Source organism: Scyliorhinus canicula, chromosome 3, assembly GCF_902713615.1.
Source record: "Scyliorhinus canicula chromosome 3, sScyCan1.1, whole genome shotgun sequence".
In the NCBI taxonomy this organism is placed as follows: domain Eukaryota; kingdom Metazoa; phylum Chordata; class Chondrichthyes; order Carcharhiniformes; family Scyliorhinidae; genus Scyliorhinus; species Scyliorhinus canicula.
In genome coordinates, this window is record NC_052148.1 from 126,785,356 (window position 1) to 126,811,361 (window position 26,006).

General features: G+C 46.9%; 1 protein-coding gene across 9 annotated transcripts in view; it reads left to right on the plus strand.

Annotated features, from left to right (window-relative positions):
• LOC119962946 (gamma-aminobutyric acid receptor subunit alpha-2-like) overlaps positions 1–26,006 on the plus strand; it is a 379,650-nt gene that overhangs the window by 182,801 nt on the left and 170,843 nt on the right. The window contains exon 2 of one of the 9 annotated variants that reach the window (XM_038791288.1): positions 16,589–16,720. The exons of the other annotated variants lie outside the window; for them this stretch is intronic. Within the exon in view, the coding sequence (XP_038647216.1) occupies positions 16,628–16,720 (93 nt within the window). The 5' untranslated portion in view covers positions 16,589–16,627. The remainder of the gene's footprint in view (positions 1–16,588; positions 16,721–26,006) is intronic. 9 annotated transcript variants of the gene reach the window in all.

Here is a 26,006-nt window from a genome sequence, read left to right on the forward strand (position 1 = left end):
TCACAGTAACTTAATTTGAAGCCTACTCGTGACAATAAGCGATTTTCATTTCATTTTTTCATTTTCATTCCCCCCCTAAAGGTTCCGAAATATACAGGAGCAGGTCGTCAGCGTAAAGCGAGACCCTGTGTTCCGCACCACCCCCCCTCTGGATCAACCCCTTCCAGTCCCTCGATGCTCTTAATGCCATCGCCAATGGCTCTATGGCCAGAGCAAACAACAGTGGGAAGAGGGGACAGTCTTGCCTTGTCCCTCGGTGCAGCTTAAAATAGCCCGACGTCGGCCGATTCGTTCTTACACTCGCCAACGGTGGCTGGTACAACAACCGAACACAATCAATGAAGCCCTGCCCAAACCCGAACCATCCTAACATCTCACAGAAATAATTACAGTCCACCCGGTCAAAGGCCTTTTCCGTGTCCATCGAACCACCACCTCCACCTCTCCCCCCCGCCTTCTGAGGGTATCATGATAACATTTAAGAGCCTTCTAACATTTGCCGTCAGCTGCCTGCCCTTAACAAACTGCGTCTGGTCTTCCCTTAACACCTCAGGGACACGATACACTATCCTTGAGGCCAATATTTTAGCCAACAGTTTAGCATCGACATTCAATAGGGACATTGGCCTATGACCCATATAACTCTGGGTCCTTCTGCTTCAGGATCAGTGAGATAGAGGCCTGTGACATTGTTGGGGGAAGGACACACCCTGCTCCCTTGCCTCATTAAATGCCCTCACCAGCAGCGGCCCCAGCATCTCCGATAACGTCTTGTAGAATTCCACTGGATAGCCGTCCGGTCCCGGGGCCTGACCCGACTGCATGGCCTCCTGCCCCTCTACTATATTCAATTCCAATCGCGGCTCCCAACCCCTCCACCAATCCTTCCTCCAGATTCGGAAACTTCAACTCACCCAGGAACTGCCTCATCCCCTCTCCTTCAGCTGGGGGTTCTGACTCACATAGCCTGCTATAATAAACACCCCGTTCACCCCTGCTGGGCCCAAGACCGCATTCCCACCTCTGTCCTTCACTCTTCCTATCTCCCTGCCACCTCCCTTTTCCTCAGCTGGTGCGCAAGTATCCTGCTGGCCTTCTCCCCATACTCGTATATCGCCCTCCTCGCCTTCCTCAAATGCTCCACCGCCTTTCCTGTAGATAACAGACCAAACTCTATATGTAGCCTCTGCCTTTCCTTCAGTAACCCCGCCTCCGGGGCCTCCGAATATCTCCTGTCCACTTGGAGTATTTCCCCAACCAACCTATCCATCTCTGCTCACTCCACCTCCTTATGGGCCCATATCGAGATTAGCTCCCCACTAACCACTGCCTTCAGCGCTTCCCAGACCATTGTTGCCGAGATTTTCCCTGTGTCATTTATTTCCAGATAGTTCTGAATGGACTCCCTCACCTGCTGCACCCCCCATCATCCGCTAACAGTCCCACATCCAACCTCCATTGCGGGCGCTGCCCTCTCTCCTTACTCGCCCAATGTGGGGCATGGCCCGACACAACAATCGCTGAATACTCAGTATCAACCACCCCCGCCAGTAAAGCCCCGCTAAGAATAAAAAAATCGATCCAGGGGTATGCTTTGTGCACATGGGAGAAAAAAGAAAACTCCTTCACTCTTGGCCGTCCGAACCTCCATGGGTCTACTCCCCTCATCTGCTCCATGAACTCCTTTAGTTCCTTCGCTACGGCTGGCACCCTCCCTGTCCTTGACCTCAACCGGTCCAACCTTGGATCAGTGACCGTATTAAAGTCCATCCCCCATGATCAGCTTATGCGACTCTAGGTCCGGGATCTTCCCTAACACCCGCTTCATAAATTCCACATCATCCCAGTTTGGTGCGTATATATTCACAAGCACCACAGCATCACCTCAGGCTTCCCGCTCACCATGATGTACCTGCCCCCCACATCCGCCACTATTCTCCCTGCCTCAAATGCCACCCATTTGTTGATCAGGATCGCAACCTCTCTCGTCTTAGAATCCAACCCTGAATGAAATACTTGGCCGACCCACCCCGCCCCTTAGATGCGCGAACACGTGAGCCCTCTTAACCGGCCCATTCAGCCCTCTAATGTTGTGATCAGCCTAGTCGGGAGACTCCCCCCCCCCCCCCCCCCCCCCCCCCACCTCCGTGGAGCCGCCCTCAGGCATCCACCATCCTCGACCTTCCATTTGTCTCCCAGCAACAGTTCCTCCCCTGTCAGCAGAGCAGATCACCCCCACTCCATCAACAGCACCATAATCCCAACCCCCCTTAACAAATTTACCACCAGCTCGCCCTCCACTGTGCTTCCTTTAGCTAGCCCACCCAGCTAGCCTGGTAACCCCCCCCCCCTCCCCCCCGCCCATGGCACCAGATATCCTATCCCCTATTGTTCTCCCTCCTCTCCCGCTCGATAAATACATATTCAAAACATCACAGTCACCAATAAACATACAGTAGAAAAAAATCCCTCCACCCTCCACCCACTGAAACAAAGTTAACTTACAGATCTGAGCAACGGCCCAAAAACTTGTTACAAAGGGCACTGCATATACAATTCAAAACGAAAATCACTTTAACAGAATCGAGACCGCAATACCCTCCCCCAAAGGTTCAATGCCCTCAGACCCCTGCCAGCCTTTTGTCTTTTTTGAAATAAATTTAGAGTACCCAATTAATTTTTTCCAATTAAGGGGCAATTTAACATGGCCAATCCACCTACCCTGCACATCTTTGGGTTGTGGGGGTGAAACCTACGCAGACCCGGGGAGAATGTGCAAACTCCACACGGACAGTGACCCAGAGACGGGATCGAACCTGGGACCTCAGCGCCGTGAGGCAGCAATGCCAACCACTGCGCCACCGTGCTGCCCTGGCCTTTTGTCCTTGATAAAGTCCATCGCTTCATCCGGTGATTCAAAGTAATGTTCCTGGCCCTCATAAGTGACCCACAGACGCGCTGGGTATAACATCCCAAACTTCCACCCCCTTCTTGAAGAGGGCCGATTCTACCCTATTGAATCCGGCTCGTCTTTTGGCCAGCTCCAGCCCAGGTGTTGGTAGATGCGCAACTCACAGTTCTCCCACTTGCAGCTCCGTGTCTGCTTGGCCCACTACAAAATCTGTTTCTTGTCCAGGAACTGGTGCATTCGCACCACCATCGCCCTCGGCGGTTCATTCACTAGCGGTTTCCTCGCAAGCGCTTTATGCGCTCTGTCTACTTCCAAGGGTCGAGTAAACCCCCACCTCCCATCAGCTTTTCCAGCATACTTGCCACATATGCCCTTGCGTCCGATCCCTCACTGCCCTCCAGGAGGCTGACGATCCTCAGGTTTTGTCTCCGGGATCTGTTCTCCAGGTCCTCCACCTTATCCTGCAGCCTTTTCTGGTGGTCCCTCATCAGCCCCACCTCCTCCTCCAACGCAGTCAAATGGTCGTCTTGCAACTTCTTCTCCACCTTCTGAATCGCCAGTCCGTGGGCCTCCAGCTCCTGTTCCACCTGATCAATCGTTGCCTTAATCGGGTCTAACCCTTCCTTCTTCTGCTTGGCGAAGCTCTCCTGAATGAACTCCACCAGCTGTGCCGTTGACCACTGTGCCACCAAGCCGGGATCTTGTATCTCCGCCATGCTTTCCCATGCTGCAGGTTCTACAATCGCCTTTGTTACTCGACGAATTCTTATATGATCACTTCTGGTCCACGGCTCCATGTACTGGTGGGGGATTTCTCATCACTGTCTCACTCTCCACCGATGTTTCTCATGAAATTCCGAGAAAATCAGGAGAAAAGGTCCAAAAGGTCTGTCATGAGCGGAAGCTGCCAAATGCGTGTCCTCTTACTCCATGGCTGCCACTGGAAGTCTCTGAATTGTTATTATGACAAAGCATTTTGCGGTGCTGCTTTGCTCCGTCTTTACCCAGTCCTTTGCTTCCTTTCCCTCTGCCAGACAGAATGCTCCTCACTCGCATCACTGCACAATATGAGCGACAAACTCTTTCAGGCTTCTTAAACCACCCTCTCTGACCTGACTGAGAAAGGGACAGAGAGTGAGAGGTGGCCCGGGGATGTGTTTGGAGGTGGATGTTGTAATGTCCCACACGGGACCTACGGGGTGGGAATGATTGTCTGCCCCATGATCCTTGCGGAGTACAAACTCCCCTACTAGGGCCTCCATTTTGGTCCTGCCACAATTCTGATTGAGAGTCAGTTTGAAAGGCGGCGGCTCGGGGTCAGATTAGCAATTGAGATTAATTAGATTTCAGTAGGGGCCTATTAATCTCATGCCAACTGGGGGATTGTGGCGGTGAACCAAAATGGAGGCTGGCTGCGTCAAGTTGTGCGCCGCCTCCAAACTGTACCTTTTTCAAAATCCTGTCTCGCTAGTCACATTGTGCCAAATCTGAATACATGTTAATTATCTATACTCTCTCTCTCCTATCTCAAAAACAATTCCCTCTTTTCAGAATTCTCTTAGTTTCACTTTGGGATTAAAGTGACCTTCATATCAACAAAAAGGAAGGACCGTAGAAAGAGGGAAAATCAACCGTGAATATCTAAGGAAATAAGGAAGAGTATCAAATTGAAGGAAAAAGCATACAAAATGGCAGAGATTGGGAAATCTTTAAGGGGCAACAGGAAGCTATGAAAAAAGCTATAAAGAAGAGTAAAATAGATTACGAGAGTAAACTTGCTCAGAATATAAAAACAGATCATAAAAGTTTCCACAAATATATAAAACAAGAAAGAGTGGCTAAGGTAAATATTGATCCTTTAGAGGATGAGAAGGGAAATTTAATAATGTGAGATGAGGAAATGACTGAGGAACTGAACAGGTTTTTGGGTTGGTCTTCACAGTGGAAGACACAAATAACATGCCAGTGACTAAGAGTCCGCTTTGACAAAGAGTCATCGGACTCGAAACGTTGGCTCTTTTCTCTCCCTGCAGATGCTGCCAGACTTGCTGACATTTTCCAGCATTTTCTCTTTTGGTTCAGATTCCAGCATCCGCATTAATTTGCTTTTAGTTTTGCCAGTGACTGATGAACATGAGACTATGATAGGTCAGGACCTTGAGACAATTGTTATCACTAAGGAGGTAGTGATGGGCAAGCTAACGGGGCTAAATAGACAAGTCTCCTGGCCCTGATGGAATGCATCCCAGGGTAGTAAAAGAGATAGCTAGGGAAATTGCAAATGTACTCATGATAATTTACCAAAATTCACTAGACTCTGGGGTGGTCCCGGCGGATTGGAAATTAGCAAACATGACACCACTGTTTAAAAAAGGAGGTAGGCAGAAAGCGGATAATTATAGGCCAGTTAGCTTAACTTCGGTAGTAGGGAAGATCAAGGAAGAAATAGCGAGGCATCTGGATGGAAATTGTCCCATTGGACAGACGCAGCTTGCGTTCATAAAGGAAAGGTTGTGCCTAACTAATTTAGTGGAACTTTTTGAGGACATTACCAGTTCGGTAGACAACGGGGAGCCAATGGATTGGTGTATCTGGATTTCCAGAAAGCTTTTGACAAGGTGCCACACAAAAGGTTGCTGCATAATGATGCATGGCGTTAAGCGTAAAGCATGGATAGGGGATTGGGTAATTAATAGAAAGCAAAGAGTGGGGATATCTCTGGTTGGCAAACAGTAGCTAGTGGTGTCCCTCAGTGATCAGTGTTGGGCCCACAATTGTTCACAATTTGCATAGATGATTTGGAGTTGGGGACCAAGTGCAACGTGTCCAAGTTTGCAGATGACACTAAGACGAGTGGCAAAGCAAAAAGTGCAGAGGATACTGGAAGTCTGCAGAGGGATTTGGATATTTTAAGTGAATGGGCTAGGATCTGGCAGATGGAATATAATGTTGACAAATGTGAAGTTATCCATTTTGGTAGGAATAACAGCAAAAAGTATTATTATTTAAATGATAAAATATTAAAACATGCTGCTGTGCAGAGGGACCTGGGTGTCCTAGTGCATGAGTTGCAAAAAGTTGGTTTACAGGTGTAACAGGTAATTAAGAAGGCGAATGGAGTTTTGTCCTTCATTGTTAGAGGAATGGAGTTTAAGATGAGGGAGGTTATGCTGCAAATGTATAAGGTGTTAGTGAGTTTTGTGTTCAGTTTTGGTCTCCTTACCTGAGAAAGGACGTACTGGCACTGGAAGATGTGCATAGGAGATTCACTCGGTTAATCCCAGAGTGGAGGGGGTTGGATTACGAGGAGAGGTTGAGTAGACTGGGACTGTACTCGTTGGAATTTAGAATGATGCGGGGGGATCTTAGAGAAACATATAAAATTATGAAGGGAATAGATAGGATAGATGCGGGCAGGTTGTTTCCATTGGTGGGTGAAAGCAGAACTATGGAGCATAGCCTCAAAATAAGAGGAAGTAGATTTAGGACTGAGTTTAGAGGAACTTATTCACCTAAAGGGTTGTGAATCTATGGAATTCCTTGCCCAGTGAAGCAGTTGAGGCTCCTTCATTAAATGCTTTCAAGATAAAGATAGATAGTTTTTTGAAGAATAAAGAAATAAAGGGTTATAGTGTTCAGGCAGGAAAGTGGAGCTGAGTCCACAAAAGATCAGCCATGATCAGATGGCCTACTCCTACTCCTAGTTCTTATGTTCATAAAAATGCAGGCTTTTCCGCAACCCACCACAATGGGAGGGTGGAGTTGAAGTAGAAGTTCAGCCATGCTTCAATTGCATTGCACAGCAGAGTGAAAGGACTGAATGACTTATTCCTGCTCCTACTTCTTAAGTTCTTATGAAGCAGCCAGAAAGTGTAGCTGAAAATTGGCTGGTTGGAGGGGCGAGTTACATACTGCTTCAAAAATGCACACAGTAAGATAATCAATGGTTTGTCTCAATTTATCATCACTTTTACACTTAAATGGTCCAATTTACAATACGCAAGATGTTATTGTTCTACTAAGGGAGGCGGTGGCGTAGTGATCTTATCGCTCGACTAGTACCAGAGTCATGCTCTGGGAACCCGGGTTCGAATCCTGCCATGGCAGATGGAGAAATATGAATTCAATTTAAAACAAAATCTGGAATTAAAAGGTGACCATGAAACCATTGTTGATTGTCAGAAAAACCCATCTGGTTCACTAATGTCCTTTAGGGAGGGAAATCTGTCGTCCTTACCTGGTCGGGCCGAAATGTTACTCCAGACGCACAGCAATGTGGTTGACTCTTAAATGCGCTCAGTTTTGTGCAATCAATATTGGCCCAGCTAGCGACGCCCACTTTCCATGAACGAATAAATTTCTAAGGCAGCACAGCCGCACAGTGGTTAGCACAGTTGCTTCACAGCTCCAGGGTCCCAGATTCGATTCCTGGCTTGGGTCAATGTCTGTGTGGAGTTTGCACGTTCACCCCGTGTCTACTTGTGTTCCCTCCGGGTGCTCCGGTTTCCTCCCACAGTCCAAAGATGTGCAGGTTAGGTGGATTGGCCATGCTAAATTGCCCTCCGTGTCCTCAAAAGTTTAGGTGGGGTTATGGGGAGAGAATGGAGGTGCATGCTTGGGTGGGGTACTCTTTCCAAGGGCTGGTGCAGACTCGATGGGCCGAATGGCCTCATTCAGCACTTTAAATTCTATGTCTATGTTATGATTCTTTTCTACCACAATTGCACTTTCAAATAATTACAATGTGTAGAAGATATGAGCCTGGGAACAAAAGAAGACCATTGATTGACTCTATTTTCTGTTCGATTAGATCATGCTTGATCTGCATTTCAATTTTAACAACCTACTTTGGTTCCATAACCCTTTATAACGTTGCTTAACAAAAGTCAATTCATCTCTTTCTTTGATATTTTCGATATTTGACAGCCTCAAAAATCTTCAAATTCAAAATTTTCATATCTTTTGTGTGGAGAAGTGCTCTCTGACATCATTCTTGAATCACCTAGCTCTAATTCTAAGGTTATGCCCTTGCCTGGACTTCCACACCAGAGAAATTGTATCACTGTCAGCCCTATCAACTGATCATCTTAAACACCTTAATTAGATCACTCCTTAATCTTCTACATTCAGGGGAACACACGCCTAATCCTAGTACATCCTAGTACAGATCTAATGGAGACACCAGGGGTGGAATTTTTAATAACAGATCAAGAACTAAGTATGGGACCAGTTCTGGGACCTGATCCCACACTGTGTGCTTTAGGCATCCCCACCAGAATCTTCAAAGCTTCAGCCAATAAAGATGTGGGAACGGGTTCGTCACCAAATCATGGATGGTAGGCAAGTTCTCATAGAGACCAATGGGACACCCTCCAAAACTCGAAGATCAGCAAACCCGACAGCCAAGGTGGGAGCTGCCAATATGAGGGTGCGACGGGTTTCGGTATTCCGATCCGAAAGACTACCTTACTAACCTGTATCAGGTTAAGCCACCAAATGAGGGAAATTTGTTCCTTTATTAAGACTCAGAATAGCTCTCATGAGGGGAGGTTACTTTTCTGTCTCAGTTACTTTCTTGTGGTAGAAGTTCAGATACGTCACTCATTACTAAAACCTCCTACCTCTGCCGATCGTGGATCCTTGTCATTTAAGACTTCCTAAATGAGTGCCTAGGATCTAAAACCTATTGAGAGTAAGAGTGCACAGTTTAATTTCTAATAATGGTATTTTTATTATAAAATACTCTCAGTTGATACACACAGAATTGCAGAGTTCAAAATATAAATTGGTGAACAGTCCTTTGTTATCTGTTAAGGATATAAAACAGTTAACAGCCTTTGTTATCTGCTAACAAACTAACTTCTCTAAGAGAAGGAAGAAAATCGGAAAGTACCTCATATCAATTTCTAAATCATTTCTAAGAAGTTTAATAGAAACATACTTACAAAAACCACGATGGTATTTGTTTGATGAAGCAGATTGAAGAAAAGAACTTTGACGCACTCTGGCAGGAGCGAGAGTACCGGTTCTGTGAAAATGCCCCTCTTTTTATACATAATTTTTCCTATTTAGTGAAGGGCTTTCCTGTTATCTAATCTGGCTGATTCCCTATAGCGAAATGGTCAGATTTGTTGTTTTATCAACAATATGTGATTTAATGATATTAGTGTCTGCTTGAATGCCAGGTTTCTAAAATATATGGTTGGACAGGGAGTAGTTTGAGACATATTTCTAGTTATGTCTATTTTCAATGTGTCAACTTTCTTAGCTATGTAGATGTTCAGATATACACTATTTTGAATGGTGTTATCTTAAGTGACAAAAGTTATATAGCTGAGAAAGAAATTTGTTAATTGATTTATCTTGCTACCTTGTAGTGTCCTTCCCGCGTCTAGCTTTTGGTTATAATTTAAGGAAGGTAATTTAACGAGTTTACGCGCTGTCAATTCAAGGATCCTTCTTATCCCACATTTGTCTGGAATGGCTTAATGATCCTCAGAGTCAGCCAAAGTTTTTGCAGCAAATGGTGACTTTTGAAAGACCTTTCGCTGAAGTGGTTTTATTCTACTTTGAATTAAAATGCTCGATGTATTAATTTCTGCTGCTTATAGATGTCCTTATTCTAAAGCGAATTCTACGGACAGTGTGATCTTCATCACAGTATTAGGAGGTTTATTTATTTATGTTTAATTCACAACCACCTAGCCATGATCCTAGTGATCCATGCAGAAAATCCCAGTTGGCATGAGATTTATAGGCCCTAATGAAATCTAATTAATCTGACCCGAATCACCACCTTTCAAAGTGACTCTCAATTGGGATCATGGTGGGGAAGTGAAATGGAGACCGGTCGTGTCAGGTTGAGTGCCCACCCACCTCCAAACTGTACCTTTTTAAAAATTCGGTCTCACTAGCTACATTGCCAGATTTGAGTACATGTTGATAATCCTTTCTGTCTCCTATCTCCAAACCAATTCACTGTCCTTCAATTCCCTGTGCTCTTCTTTATTGTTAAGTCTCTTATGTGAAATTTTGTAGAATGTTTTCTGGAAGTCCGTAAAAATAACTTCCATATTGTTATCAAAACAAAGGTAGTTTTAAGGGATTTATATTTGTATTAGTAAACACTTGAAATATGGGACAGAGTCTAATTGGACAAAAACAGAGCCCCCTTTTCAACGTGTTGAGCGGAGCGTTTCTTGGCACTGCACACCCCGCTATTCAAGGGCACTTTGCTGGTTTTTTGGCTTCGGTGAGGAACGCCGCGCCATGGCTGCTCTTGCATAATTTCCTGCACTGATGAGCTCAGCTCAGGAAGGTGGCTCGCACATGGGGGCGCCATTTTTAAAGGCAGATCCGATCTTTGAATCTCCTTCAGCGGCCTCCCACTGCACCCAACGTACAGCTTCCGGGTTCCTCGAGAACCCCTCATACCATCTCTTATGGGCAAGGCACCTTGGACCTGGCACGGGCAATCTGGCACCTGGTCACCTTGACACTGTCAGACTGGCACACTGGCAGTGCCCCTTCCAGCCTGTGCGTGGCACTGCCAGGGAACCCAGGTGGCACTGCCAAGGTGCCTAGGTGCCAGAGGTAGTTCCACTCTGCCCAATGCCGGACCGCCCGGGGCCTCCAATGGGCTGGAAGACCCTCCCCAAGTGCTGTTACACCTGGTCCACATTTGTGTGGACTAGTATTAAACGGCACCCTGGCGCGTCTCCCAAATGCAACCATTAGGTCCCCGGCGCTAGGAGAATCTGGCACAGACATATTTAAATTAGTGTAATGGCTTATTTAAACCTGCTCATCTGAATCATTCCCAATGAGGGCAAGGTACAGATCGCAATGCTCGCGATATGATGGTAATGCTTGTGATATGTTTCAAACATTGTGAATCATGCGAGAAGCCTCTCGCGAGAGTCAATGGCCTTGTCCCATCACCAGGTCGGGCGTGACAAGGCCAGTAAATAGTGTCCAAGATATAGTTTTTAGTGGGCTTAATTTAATATTTATGTGGCTGGAAGTGTAAAACTTGTAGTTTGATTTATGCTGGACAAAGATGTTTGTATGTGTGGGGGTTGGTTAAGTTCCAACTGTGTTTCTGTTGTGCTCAGAGAGGGCAGCTAGTTAAGGAAACTGCAGAAATGAAGAGACGTTTACAAGAAGTCTGAGGATAGAGAACACTGTTTAGTGAAGATAGACTGAGCTGAAAAGAATGCTGAGACGCCAGCAAAATATCAGAAATGATTTTCAGGTTTGTGAGATTTTACTGCAGCCTGTGGAACGTGAGTTGAAATATCTACAGAAATCGGAGGTTGGATCTCGGAGTTTGTGTAAAAGCAGTTTAGACAAATAAAAACTAAAAGGGGGTGTTGTAACAGCCTGGACTGGGTTCACTGTTAAAAGTGGAGTGGAAGATTTGTTTAAAAATGTAATTTGGAACATCTGCTCTGGATTTCAGAATGCAAACCTCGAAGAGAAAGCATCATTTTGTGCAAAGATTTTAAAGCGTGTTTTTGGGAGTGGAGTTAGGAAACTCACATGACAATCGACTGGGGGGGCATCCACAGAGTGGAGAGTGGATTTGCCCACAGTCATCCTGTGTGCTTGAAAATAATTTTATGTTAATGAGACAATTGTAGATTAAGATGTACTTTGTAATCTGTGTTAATCCTAAAACCTGCGCTTAATTGTTAAACTAAGGGGGAGTAAAGGTGTATTCTATCATCATCCAATTTTTTAATGTATTATTTTGTTAAAACTAATTAGTGATCCTGTGACTCTGTTCTTCCACATTTTATGAAAAAAAGTTATGGGGCTGGACTCTCCAATAATGGGGCTATGTCCCACGCCAGCGTAAAATAGCTGGCATTTCACTCTGCATTTTCCTTTAGAAAGTCCTGAGCGATTTGCTTACCTGCAGGGGTCTGGCAGGGCCCCGGAGTGCTCCTCGCAGCTCTGGTTGCAGATACGGGGCCCGGCACTTCGGGTCGGGAGTCCGCGCATGTGCATGGCGGCGGCCTGCAGCGGCTGCCCCGTGGGACATGGCGGACATGGACCGCGGAGCGGCACCAAAAATGTAGGCCCCCCCTCGAGATTGCGCGCACCCGCGGGTCTGTGATGCCTGATCGCTCCCCTGGTCGTCCATGAGCCATCCCCCTGCCCTCACCAGGGCGGCCGTGGACTGAGTCCGCAGCCGCCACTCAACGTTCCTGGCGGCCAATAGATGGTTAGAACCACGCCATCGGGAACTCAGCCAGTTTTGCCTCTGTGAATGGCCCCCTACCCGCGCCACGTAGTTTGCTCACCCGAGACTCCCAAGCAGTTCTCCGGGGACGTGCCAGTCCCGATTTCCGGGTTTACGACCATTCTCGGCCCATATGCCAAATGCGATTTTGCCGCGAAGGCTCGGAGAATCCAGCCAAGGTCTTTTGAGCCAAAGGTTCCGTTGTGGGATCTGCCCGTCCAGTTATAACATCAACTGGGATCGTAACAATGTAGACTTCCTTATGCAATTTACTTCCTCAAGCTAGGTTCATTAGACATGACTTACCCTTCAGAAATCCATGCTAACTCTCTAATTGGCTCAAGTTTATTCAAGTGTTCAGTCACTTGTCCCTAATAATAGATTGTAGTAGCTTCCTCCCAACATACATTAAACCAGATGTCTATGATTTCCTAGTTTATCTCCTTTTTTTAAATAGTGGAGTAACATTGACTATTTTACAATTCAGGAGGACAATTCTTGGACTGAAAAACGACATGCCTCTGTTTATCTGCACTCTTCACTGCTTACCAATTGAGTGTTAACTTGCATTATTGTACCTGCCACCTACCTGCCTGTTCAGCTCACCTACGGGACTGTTCAATTGGATAGATAAAGATGCAGGCTCAGAGCTTCCGAGAAGCAGCAATCATTGTTGGATTGTCGCTCTGCATGAATTCTCCCCTGATTTGCTGCTATTCTGCATTTCTAGCTGGGTCTTCTGAGCCCAACTTTACCAGAAATGTTGAGAGCAGCATCCCTTGGGAAAACTCAGTCAAAGTGGAGTAGAGTCCAGTGAAGATAGGACGCCCACCCCACCCCCCACCTCCACTTTTCTACGGCACTAGCTGCCATATCAAGTTAAAAGGTCCAGTTTGAATGTTAGTGAATGGATGAGTGGATGAATGACGAAATGGGTTGCACGTAGGTGTTGTAATATTGCTTTAAGTAATGAGTAAGAAGCCAAGGTGCAAACCATGTGACCAGTAAACATTGTTCAGAGGTGCTTCCCGCTTAGCTAGCAGCATGGGGTGTGGAGTTGCAGGTGTACATTACTGTTAACAACAGCTGTTGAATCTTTGTAGTAAATCTATTTGCTGAATGATCCTGTACTAGATTTAAAATAAACCAAAACTATGTTTAGTTTTTCGGTCCTTTGAGAGATTGGTAAGTTTATGTTGTATTTCTGTGTTTGCTTAATACAGTGAGAAGCAGTGTTCTCCATTACAAAAACTAACAAAGGTTTATAGGTTGCAGGAAAAGCCACATTCTGTGCTGTGCAAAGGCTTTATATCATTGGAGATCTCAGGAGGCAGGGTCCCTTTACAGACAGAGGGCACGATTCTCCTGAAAACTGATTGTCACTTTGGGTGGGAATGTGGAGTGATTGCTGCCAGGTGTATGGGAGCTTTCCAGATCGCAATCCACCCACATTTAGGGCCCGATTTACTGACTGCGTCCCGCTCCGATTGCGGCGGACCTCCCCCAGGATTCCAATGGTCATTGCGCCTTGCAAGGACTAAGCAGAGCTAATCGTCTCGCACGGTTAAGTGAGTTTAAAAACCCACTTAGCTGTGCTAATGCCGGATGTAATGACCACCCTGCATCTATCAGCCTTACCGAGGAGAACCCAGCCGATTTCCGATTAGTGTAGGTTCCCACAAATAGGGACCAGGCATACAAGCACTTAGGAGATCTCCCAGCCGATCAGAGGCCCTCACATGGTTGGCCTTTGACCAGGCTGGTACCCTGGTACTGCTGGTGCCACCCGGGCACCTTGGCATTTTGCCCATGCTGGGAATCGGACCCAGGGATACCTTGCCCGTGTGAGGTGGGGTGGGGGGAATCCTCGAGGACCCTCTTTTAGGTAAGTTGGGGCATTGGGGGTGTTCAGGTGTCGCATTGGGGGTGGGGGGGGCGGTCGGAAGATCAGGGCGCCATTACAAATGGTGCCCCACGGGATCTTTTCCTGCAGCGAGGAGCTCCACTCATCAGAACTCCTCAGTGCAGGAAATTAAGCGAAGTGCGGCATCAGGGGGAGGGGGGGCCGCAACCTCCCCCCATCACTGTGTCTGCATCACCCTCCCAGTCATCAGAATGACCCGGCCCCATACCCATCCATCCTCTGCTTCCTCAAGGCTTAGTGTCCCCCCCCCCCCCGCCAAGTGAGCATACCCTGCTAGGGGGTCACTGAGGGGCCCCCACCTTTTAAGGCCACCCCTTCTTTCAGTCCCCCCACATTCAGGCCTTGCCACCCCATCCCCCCAACACGGCCTTCCTTTTTCCATCGTTCATACCCCCTTCATGCCCCACCCCTCGGCACTGCCCCTGGCACCTGAGCAGTGTCAACCTGACACCCCTGCAGTGCCAGGCTACTGCCAGGCTGGCGTGTTGGCACTGCCTGAGTGCCAGGGCACTGCCCTGCCCTGTCCCTGACCACCAGGGCTCCAAAGGTCTCCCTGCCCCAGGGAAGATACAATTCCATCGATTCATCCTCCCAATAAGTGCAGTGTGCATTTACAGATGATGAAAATAGATGTCACCGACAGAAATCAAGTTCAGAAGGCAGGTTAGGACAACCTTGCCAAGCTATCACATTTCTCACAAATACAAGAGAAACTTATTGATAAACAAGAGAGAATCAAGACAGCACGTGATTGACATGCAAGTGCAGAACTGTCTCATCTGCACCTAACAGAGGAGGTTATACCTCCTACCCAGGGAATCTGGTCACCCGCACAGTGTGCAATGACCCTAGATCCTATGAGCTCACAAAACCAAATGAGACAGCGTTAAGGGGAAACAGAATCTAGTGAATGGGAATTGCAGAACAGTATAACATCCAGCACTACAATTGCACCTAAGGGGCGATGCGATGGCACAGTGGTAAGCATTGCTGCCTCACAGCTCGAGGGACCTGGGTTCAATTCCAGCCTCGAGTGACTGTCTGTGTGGAGTCTGCACATTCTCCCCGTGTCTGCGTGGGTTTCCTCCGGTTGCTCAGGTTTCCTCCCACAGTCCAAAGTTATGCAGGTTAGGTGGATCGGCCATGCTAAATTTCCCCTTAATGTCCAAAAGGTTAGGTAGGGTTACTCGGTAAGGGTGAAGGCATGGGCTTAAGTCGGGTGCCCTTTCCAAGGGCCAGTGCAGATTCGACAGGCCGATTGGCCTCCTTATGCACTGTAGGTATTCATCCAAACCCATCCAATGATGAACTCGAAAAGTGAAATTATGGAAGACCAACGTGAAAACAGTCAGAGCTTTCTTAAGACAGATATTCTAAAGTATCTACAAGTCAAAGCACCTAAATGATAAATCTAGATCTCAAGGAGCTCATATCATTAGGAGATTCAGGAGGATTAGTAAGCCTATGTGTTATACAGACTTTTAAACTGTTAAACAGAGATCTATCTTTTGTGTGAATCGTTTTTGCAATCAGCCTGCTGTGCATGTATTTTTACTCTTAATATATGTAATGTTATCATGGAAAAAAGGGAGGCATTGTTGTGATACCACTTTAAAGGAATATCCAAATAAGGAAGCAGCCAAGGGGGGGCGATTCTCCAAAATGGAGACCAAGTGTTCGCGCCGTCGTGAACGTCGTCGCGTTTCACGACGGCGCGCAACGGGCACAGGAACGACCGATTATGTCCCCCACAGGGGGCCAGCACGGTGCTGGAGCGGTTCACGCCACTCCAGCCTTCCTTCCCGGCGTCAAATGGCGCCGTGCCAACCCGTGCATGCGCGGGGGACTTCTTCAGCGCGCCGGCCCCGACTCAGCATGGCGTCGGGGTTCAGGGGCCGGCCACGCAACAAAGTAAGCCGGGCGTGGGGGGGTGGTGGAGGCGGAGGCCGGCCCGCTGATTGGTGGACCCCGATCACGGGCCAGACCCCATCAGCGCCCCCCCCCCCCCGGTGAAGGAGCGCTGTTCCCCGCCCTACAGGCCGCCCCCGACCTTCCGCCGGCAGCGACCGGGTGAGCGGCACCGGTTGGACTCTGCCGTATCCGCTCAGCCCATCCGGGCCGGAGAATCGGCCCCGCCGATTCCATCGGTCCGCAGCCTGCGCCGCGCCAAATGCGCCGGTGCAATTGCCGCTGATTCTCCGCACCTCAGAGAATCGTGCGCTGCCGTTGGGGTTTGTGGCACGGTTGCGGGGATTCTTTGGCCCGGCGCAGGGCTCGGAGAATCGCGCCCAAGATGTTTGCGTGTGATCATCAGCTAGTGGTGGGTATAGTAATTGCAGCAGTGCTGAACCTGCGAGTAGTTGCTGAATCCATAAAGTAGATCTGGTCAGCCATCCGGAATATATCTTCCAAGAAAACTGAACCTATGTATATTCCTGATGTGAGATTGGTGAGTTTATGTAAAGTAGACATAGAAACACAACAGCCTCCTCTTGCCACCCTCCAGGAAGAGGACCTCCCTTTCCCTCATGGCCTGTAACACAAAATGCAAGTCGACATCGATGAAATGAGGGGCAGGCTTGCCCTGGGTGTCAGGCCTCCAGCTCTCCTGGACATCTTACTCCCATCTGGTTCTGTGGTAAGCATTTGCACAATCAACAGATTTCTCTCTCAGGGTAACAGCAGCCTCGGTGATGGATGCTGTGGGGAATCTGAATCAGTCCCATACTTCATCTGACTCGCCTTCTTCGCATCCCCACTGGCTTTGATGGATAGGAAACCTGTCGCCTATACTCATTGAACAAAAATGTTAATCAAAATCAGTTTCCCACTGGAGGTGGGTTTCTTACCCAAAAACAAACCTGCTCCTGTTTCCTGCCTCCACAGCAAAAATCCAACCCTCCAGCCCTTGGCCTCTGTTGTCCTGGACTCTTAGGCTCCTGTGTTCCAGCTCTATTCTCACCTATGAAACCCTGCTGAATTATAACCCACCCACCAAGTGCTAGCAGATGATTTACAGCAATTCAGCCAAAACATTTCTATTTTAGCTCATTGTGACAATGAGGTAGGTTTTAAAATTTATTCCAGCCATTACAAAAATTGCTGAATTTTAATTTTTATTGATAACAATGGCAATGAAACCTGGATAATTTTTTGTAACGGGGGCCAATCTGCAACATTAGTTTTATGCCCGGGTGACAATACACCTCTATTTCCCAATTTGGACACATCAGGAAGGAACCATTTTCACTCCCTCTGATGGTTTTTAGAAAGTACAAAAAGTCCATTGGAAATGCAGAGTCCATCTTTATATTGCTGAGTGATGTTGGCAGTGTGAATATTGCATTGACTCTGCCAACAGCAAGCTTTCGAGGGAAAAACATTAATGGAGATTATTTTCAATGTTTTTTGTTTGGTCCACATTCAACACATAAAACAATTGAATGGAAATTTAAATCGGGTTATTTTATCTGATTTCAATTGTTTTGATTCACTCCTTGCTTACAACTCCAAGCACAAACTGAACATTGTCATATCACAGCAACATCAGCACACAAATCTAAACACTTTACTTGCTGCTTTTGAATTCAACAGCTCTTCAGAGAATTCAGTTTATTCCCTAATATGGAACGCGCTGTAATTGTCTCAGTCGCTATGTCATTTATAAAGGCTACAACAACTTAAGGATATAATTTCACAGTTGCTTACTGCATTTCACAGTTACTTGTACAGTATGGTTGTAACTGAATTTTCTTCAAACTGCTGAATGTAGTTCAGGCAAGAGGTTTTATTGACATTTATAAAATTAGAAATTGTACATGACAATTGAAGTATGTTGTAATATGGTGTAATCCAAGTTGTCCATCTGTTGCATCCTTTTGTAGCCTATATTATTTTCCCTAAAGAGGCTGAATTTCTGCAGAGGTTGTCCTGTTACGAACCTTAAAGCACAAAATAATCCTCTTGAAATGCACCCTAAATTCTTCTTATTGTGGTATTAATGCACAAGGGGCTGGATTCGCCTTTATTGGGACTATGTCCCCACGTCTGCATCAAAACGGAGTTTCACGCCAGAAAAACTGTCATGAAAGGGTCACATATTCCTAGTCCTACAGGGGGATAGCAGGGATCTGGCGTAGACCTAGCAGCGTTAGCTGCAGATAAGGCCCTCTGCCCTTCCGGGTCAGAGGTTGCGCATGCGCATAGCGGCGACCTCCTGCAGCCGCGCCATGCTCCATAGTGGGCTCGGACCGCGGAGCTGGACCTGAAAAATAAACCCCCCCAATCGGCTGCGCGCCCGACCCTGTCCGCCTGCACAAATATTTCCCGGCCGCCTATAAGGCCTCCCTGCCCTCCGATCGGCCCGCCACGCGAGTATCCTGATCGGCTGGACCACATTAGTTCTACGCTGTCAGGCCTTTGGCCAGTTGGGGGCGGAGAATGGCGGAGCGGGCCTCTAGCAATGGCCGCAGGTAGGTCCTAGGCGACTTTTCTGGGCCCCCAGAATCGGGGAACCAGTGCCAGTCCCGATTCCTTGCGGGAAAATGGATTCTCCGCCCCCGCGCCGGCCACAATTTCGGCGTCGGGGTGTGGAGAATCCAGCCCATGGTCATTTTGTGAGATGCTAACCTGGTACAGACTTTGGTGAAAAACAGAAGTACAGCTATAACACTAGCATTGGTCTTCCGACTTTGCTGCTTACAAGTGTCTGTAAGTGAACGAGGCTCACAAAAGTACCCTTAATATTTATTGATATAATATTTCCGCAGATATAACTGATAATTTTGCTTCACAGACATCACAATTATCAAATAAATTATTGAGAGAAAGAGGAAGTCCATGGGGCCAGTGGGTTGTATTGTGGCACTGGTGCCAAGATGTACCTTGCTGGAAATTCTGCTGCTGACCCAAAGAAAGCATGTGCTTAGGAGCAGTCCCTTTTTTCATAGCAGATTTAAGTGCACATCTCTTGAATGAGCCACTGAAGAGGTGAAAAAGAGTAAGAAGTTGTGCCACTGGCTATCTTTGTGAGGAGTTTGCTCAAAAAATGTTTTTAAAATTCCAAAAATCTTAGGGGGTCAAATCTAAGGCGAGGGGCCCAAAACCATCATTCAGTGTCTGTCATTCACTTGTCAGGTCCTTCCAAAGTCTTGAATACTGAAATTAGGTCTCTGGCCTTGCTCATTTCTACACCAGTTGTCTTGTGAGGTACAGGCAGAGGCTCTGCTGAATCTTCAATTCAAAGCCAGGAATCGTAATATCAAGGTCACAACCTAGCCTTCTGATGCTCCTGGCATTTTCGCAATCGCAGTATAACAAAATTAGGACCCCTGGATTTGTTCTCACTTGTTTAAAAAAAAAAGATGCAATAAACCACCAAACACATCTTCCCCCCCTCCACTTCCCTTTCAGCATTCTAAAGGGACCATTTCCTCCATGATACCCTGGTCCATTCCTCAGTCCCTTTTCCATGGCACATTCCTGTGCAAGCACAGGAGATGCAACACCTACCCTTTTGCTACCTCCCTTCTCACCTTCCACAGCAGACCACCACAAAGAGGAAACCATCTGGAAACGTACTGCAGTGCACCACCAGAGCTGTTCAGGCATCGGAACCATATTTTGAGCAGTCCAATGCACCACTCAGTGACACCATGGGTGGCAGCATTGGCCTCATTATATCGGGCCTCCACCTTGGTCCCTGCCTCCACAATGGATTATCAGCCAAGACATCAGCAGGTACCCCTTAACTCCTCCCCCCCCCAACCCAAAGAGCCAATCCATCATCCTCGGGTGCTCGTCAAAGACGCCAGGGATCTCCATGTTTCCCAGGGTGCAGCTATCATGCACATTCCTTGGGACGTGTGCACACATGTGCATGATCTGGAGGTGGTGGTCACACATGAGTTGAACATTCAGAGAGTGGAATCCCTTCACAAAACAATGTGCATGCCATCAATTACCCCCGGACATGGGGCATCCCGACAGTGGTAGAGAATCCTGCACCGGTCACTTTGGTGGGCCTCGTCCAGGTCAAAATTAGCTGCCAGGGAAAACAGGGCATTTGTGAACTCACCAATGCACTTGTGGGCTGTAGCTTGAGAAATGTCAGACAATTTGCCGCTCAAACCCGAGAATGAACAGGTGGCATAGATGTTTAGGGCTGCGATGAGCTTCACAGCCACGGGTGTCCTCCTCCTCCTCTACGGGGTGCCGAGTCCACGAGGACATGGCACAAGTACAGCGCTGTCTCTTTGTTGAGATTGAGCTTTCTGTGGCACATGATGTTCATCATCTCCTCAAAACACCAACGATGCTTGTATACCTTGCAGGTGTGACCTTCTGGGTTCCTCAGCCTGATGGGCGGTCCCCTGCATATAGGGTGGCATCTCCAGTCTGCGCCAACGTTGCTGCCTTCTCCCCCTCCGACATGAGCACCGTGGCAACAGCTCCAGTGTCCTTGAGCTGCATTCCGGAAAATGAAAATGGTTACTCACCTCCTCAGTTCCCCTCATTTGCCATTGCGCCATCTTCACGTTTTTAAAAAAAAAAGAGTACAAAACGACACCGGAGTGACTTCTTGCTGGGGAGACAGTTAGTTCCCGGGAGGCCGTTATGCTCGACTTCAATCTCGCTAATGAGCTGGAAATGATTGAAAATGAGGAATAATGATATGCTCACCATGTTTGGTCGTTATCTGGAACTCACCATCGGGAGCGGGCCGGTTAGATAGCAAATTGATTTGCGCCCAGAGCGAACCTCAATTTTGACCTTTTCCTCTGTTTACCCGATGCATTCAGATCTGCGTTGGGCACAATGCAGTGATAAAATTGCGCCTCTAATCTCTCCCACCTTTCAGCATCCACCCTGTCAAGTCCCCTTAGGATCATATGTTTTTCAATAAGATCACCTCATTCTTGGAAACTTAAATGGATATAGGCCCAACTTGACCAAAGTTTCCTCATAAGGTAACTCCCTCCAAGTGTCAGTCGGGGGGAATTTCTCGGAACTGCTTCTCATGCGATTATATATTTTCTTAAATAAGGAGACTAAGACTATACACAAATTTGGGGTGGAATTCTCTGTTCCTCCAGCCGTGTGTTTCTCAGTGGCGCAATGTGAGCTGGTGGTGGGATTCTCTTCTCCCTCCCCTTGTTAATGATATTTCCCATTGAAGCCACCTCACCCCACTAGGAAACCCATAGGCAGGATGCACTGCCGGAGGGAAAAGAGAATCCCTATAACCAAGGAATTCCGGCTATCGTGTCACCAAGGCCCTGTACAACTTTAGCAAAACATTCCTACTTTTATATTCTGTTCACCTTGTAAGAAATGACAATATTCCATTGTCTTCTTAATCACTTGCTGTAATTACATATTACTGCATCCTAATTCATGTACCAGGACATCCAGGACCTTCTGTACCTCAGGTTGTGTTTTGTGATATGACCGTTGCAATGATGTACACAGAACGTCTAGTTGTTTAACTGTAAAGATGATTTATTAACAAACATGTGGAAAAGATAACTAACGAACTATAATACAGATGATGGCGAATAAATGAATTCACAGAATTTTTCTGGAGCTACTCTAGGTGCGACTATCTTCTTGCATGTCTTACTACCAACTGGCGGGTGTCTTGAGTCACATGATAGATCTTTATCGCCACCAGCTGGTTGGAGGTTGTACTGCTAGCTGTATACAGAGCTATGCACAGGCATATCACCATACCTCAAGTTCTGCAATCTCTCTCCATTGAAATAATATGCTGCTTTTTTTATTCTTCTTGTCAATTTGGACAAGTTTACATTTCCCCCACATCATATCCATCTACCAAATTTTGCCCACTCACTGCATCTATCCATGTCCCTTTGCAGATTCCTGATACCCTCTTGAGAACTTACTTTCCTACCTATCTTTGTGTCATCACAAATTTAGCTACCATACATTTGGACCCTTCGTCCAAGTTATTGATATAAATTGTAAATAGTTGAGGCCCCAGCACAAATCCCTGTGGCACTCCACTCGTCACATTTTGCCAACCCGGATACAACATTCTGTTTGCTGTTAGCTGAGCAATCCAGTATCCATGCTAATATGTTACCCCCTGCAACATGATCTCTCACATGATCAGAACCTTTTATGTGTCACCTTGTCAAGTGTCTTCTGGAAATTGAAATACTTCCACAGTTTTCCCATTATCCACATTGACCTCCAAGAGCTCCAATAAATTAGTCAAATGTAATTTCCTTTTCACAAAATCACGTTGACTCTGCCTGATTGCATTGAGATTTTCTTTAAAAAATATGTTCTATTCAAGGGTGTTTTCATTTTTATACAAAACACAAAAACACCACCAGCTTTATGCATCTATCATATAACTGCACCACCCCACCCCACTAAACACTCTACATGACACGTTTAAAACTAACCAATAAAACAGTAATGATTATAGTTCAAAACAATAAACAAAACCCAACCCCCATCTACAATTCCACCTCCACAACCCACCCTTCAGCCGCTGACATTCATAGATCCTTATAGCAGGAGATGAACAATCTCCACCTCAAGAGTAATCCTTCCTCTAACCCTCGAATGGTGAATATTATCTTCTCCAGATGCAGGAATTCATTCCGCCGCCATGTCATTCACCCGCCCCACCACTTTGGTTGGTTCCAAAGCCCACCACCCTAGCAAGATCCGCCTCCGGGCTATCAGGGAGGCAAAGGCTAACATGTCGTCCTCTCTCCCCACCTGCACTCCCGGATCCTCAAAAGCCCGAATATCGCCACCCACGGCTCGGAGACACGCTCACCGCAAAATCTCTGACTTGGTCCCCGAGAAGGACTCCTAGAACTCCACCAAGTTCGGGCATGACCAAAACATGTGAATATGATTCACCGGTTCCCTAAACACCACCCACATTGTCCTCCATCTCCAGGAAAAAACGACTCATACGCTGATTTGTCATGTGCGCTCTACGCACCAATTTAAATTGAATTAAGTTTAATCTCATTGGTGGATGTCGCATTTACCCTCAACAGTGCCTCACGCCAAACCCCCCCCCCCCCCCATCAAATCCCTCATTCAGCTCCTCCTCCCACTTCTTCTTAACTTCCCCCAACGAGGTCCTCCACCCCCACGTCCATCAACTGCATTGAGATGTTCTAAGTGCTGCAGGATAACCTCCTCAGTAACAGAATCCAGCCATTTCCCTATTGCAGATGTTAGGTAACCAGCCTGTAGTTTCCTGCTTTCAGTCTCGCTCCAGTCTTAAATCGAGGAGTTGGGTCACTATTTTCCACTTTTGATGGCAATTTTGGAAAATTAGAACCAATGCATCTATTACCTCAAATATTTTGAACGTAATTCAGTGGACAAATGTTAAAGTCCACTTTCGGGTGTGGTTAGCTGGGTGTTTCTCAGTGCTGAGGACCATCCCGCTATTCACCATCACTTTGTTGTTTTATTTGGCCTTGGGGGTTTCCCTGCACTGAGGCCACACTTTAGTTGCAGATTGGGGTGCCATTTTGAATGGCAGTTCAGATCTTCCTCTTTCTCCCCCCCCCCCCCCCCCCACCCCTTTTCAGGTCCCCCCCCCTGCTTTATTGACAACCCCCCTGCCCCCACTTCATCCCCAACCCTGGCAAGGACCCCAGGTTCCTGGGTGACACTACCAGGGTGCCAGGTTGGCAGTGCCAAGGTGCCGAGTGCCATCGGAGTGCCAGGGTACCATCCTGCCCTGTCTCCGACCACCCGGGGGTATATAATAACCTGAGAGAAACCCCGCGGTGCCCCCAACCGTGCGCCATTTAGCACTGGTCCCAGTTTATGGGTGTCGATTAGATCCGGCGTCGGCATAGTTAAGTGAGTAATTAAACTCACTTAACTATGCAAGCCTATTGTTGGTGGGATCCAGATTGTGACATCGCGCAAGATCCCATTAGATCTAGCGAGGCATAATGACCGTTGGGCGCAAGGTGAAACGAACGTCGGGAATTCCGGAAGACACCTTCTCGCGAAATCTACCGGCCGTGTCCAGTCCCGATTCTGGGGGGATGCGGGCGGTAAACCACACCCATTAACTCTGTTGATTTCTCCATAAATGCTGCCAGACTTGTGTGTTCTTGCATTTTCCATTTTAATTTTGGATTTTGAGCATCTGTCCTATTTAGCGTTTGTGTTTCTTTGGGATGATCCAGCGTTATTTCAAAATATTTAAATTTGTCTGTTGTTCACAGACATTTCCATATTCTAAACGAGATTTACATATGCATTGCACAAATAAAATATTTGGTTATTTAATTATTTAATCTTATTCAACTTGTTTACCATGTGCATTCCTTTATTTATTTTTAGTACTGAAAAAGTATAAGAGATAGATAATAAACTTTCTTTCTGAAGTCTGTAATTAGAAAAGGTCAAAAGTCTGATTTTGCTAATCAAGGATGGCTGAATAAATTCTCTATTATGTGTGTGTCAACAAATGTCATCGACAGTCATTATGGTAAATCAAATTGACATCTTGCTCCAGTAACCATAGCAAATAACTTTCAAAATACAGAACAAATGTTATCAGATATAATTTATATAATAATTATGGGCAATAACGATGGGCATGTTTGTATTGTTATTGCCCACATGCTATTTTCACAAAATGTTTATGCCTTCGTGGGATATGGGCATCGCTGCCAAAGCCAGCATTTGTTGCCCACCCCTAACTGCCCTTGAGAAGGTGATGTTTTTTTAATATAAATTTAGAGTGCACACTTCATTTTTTCCAATTAAGGGGCAATTTAACGTGGCCAATCCACCTAGCCTGCACATCTTTGGGTTGTGGGGGTGAAACCCATGCAAACACGGGGAGAATGTGCAAACTCCCCACGGACAGAGACCCAGAGTCGGGATCGAACCTGGGACCTCAGCGCCGTGAGGCAACAGGGCTAACCCACTGCGCCACCGTGCTGCCTGAGAAGGTGATGTTGAGCTGCCTTCTTGAAAAACACTGCAGTCCATCTGGTGCAGTTCCTCCCATAGCACTGTTAGGAAGGGAGTTGCATGTCTTTGATTCAATGACAGTGAAGGAATGGTGATACAGTCCCAAGTCAGGATTGTGTGGCTTGGAGAGGAACTTGCAGTTTGTGTTTTTCCTGCACATTTTCTGCCCATGGCCTTCTAGGTGGTGGAGGTCATGGGTTTGGAAGGTGCTGCTGAACGAGTCTTGATGAGTTGCTGAATTGGATCTTGCATATTGGGCACAATGCTGCCACTGTTCGTTAGTGGTGGAGGGAATTAATGTTTAAGTTGGTGGATGGGGTGCCGATCAAGCAGACTGTTTTGACCAAGTGTCAAGCTTCTTGAGTGTTGCTGGAGTTGCACTCGTCCGGGTAATTGGAGAGTATCCCAATAGGTCTTGTAGATGGTAAGCCTGCTTTGGTGAATGAGAAAGTGAGTTACTCACCACATAATTCCCTATCTCGGATCTACTCTTAGAACATAGAACAGTACAGCACAGAACAGGCCCTTCGGCCCTCGATGTTGTGCCGAGCAATGATCACCCTACTCAAACCCACGTATCCACCCTATACCCGTAACCCAACAACCCCCCCCCCCTTAACCTTACTTTTTTTTAGGACACTACGGGCAATTTAGCATGGCCAATCCACCTAACCCGCACATCTTTGGACTGTGGGAGGAAACCGGAGCACCCGGAGAAAACCCACGCACACACGGGGAGGACGTGCAGACTCCGCACAGACAGTGACCCAGCCGGGAATCGAACCTGGGACCCTGGAGTTGTGAAGCATTTACGCTAACCACTATGCTACCGTGCTGCCCTTGTACTTAAAGTATTTATATGGTTGTTCCAATTAGGTGTTGGCCCATGTTGACTACTCCGTATTTCTGGCTGAACATGATTGGAA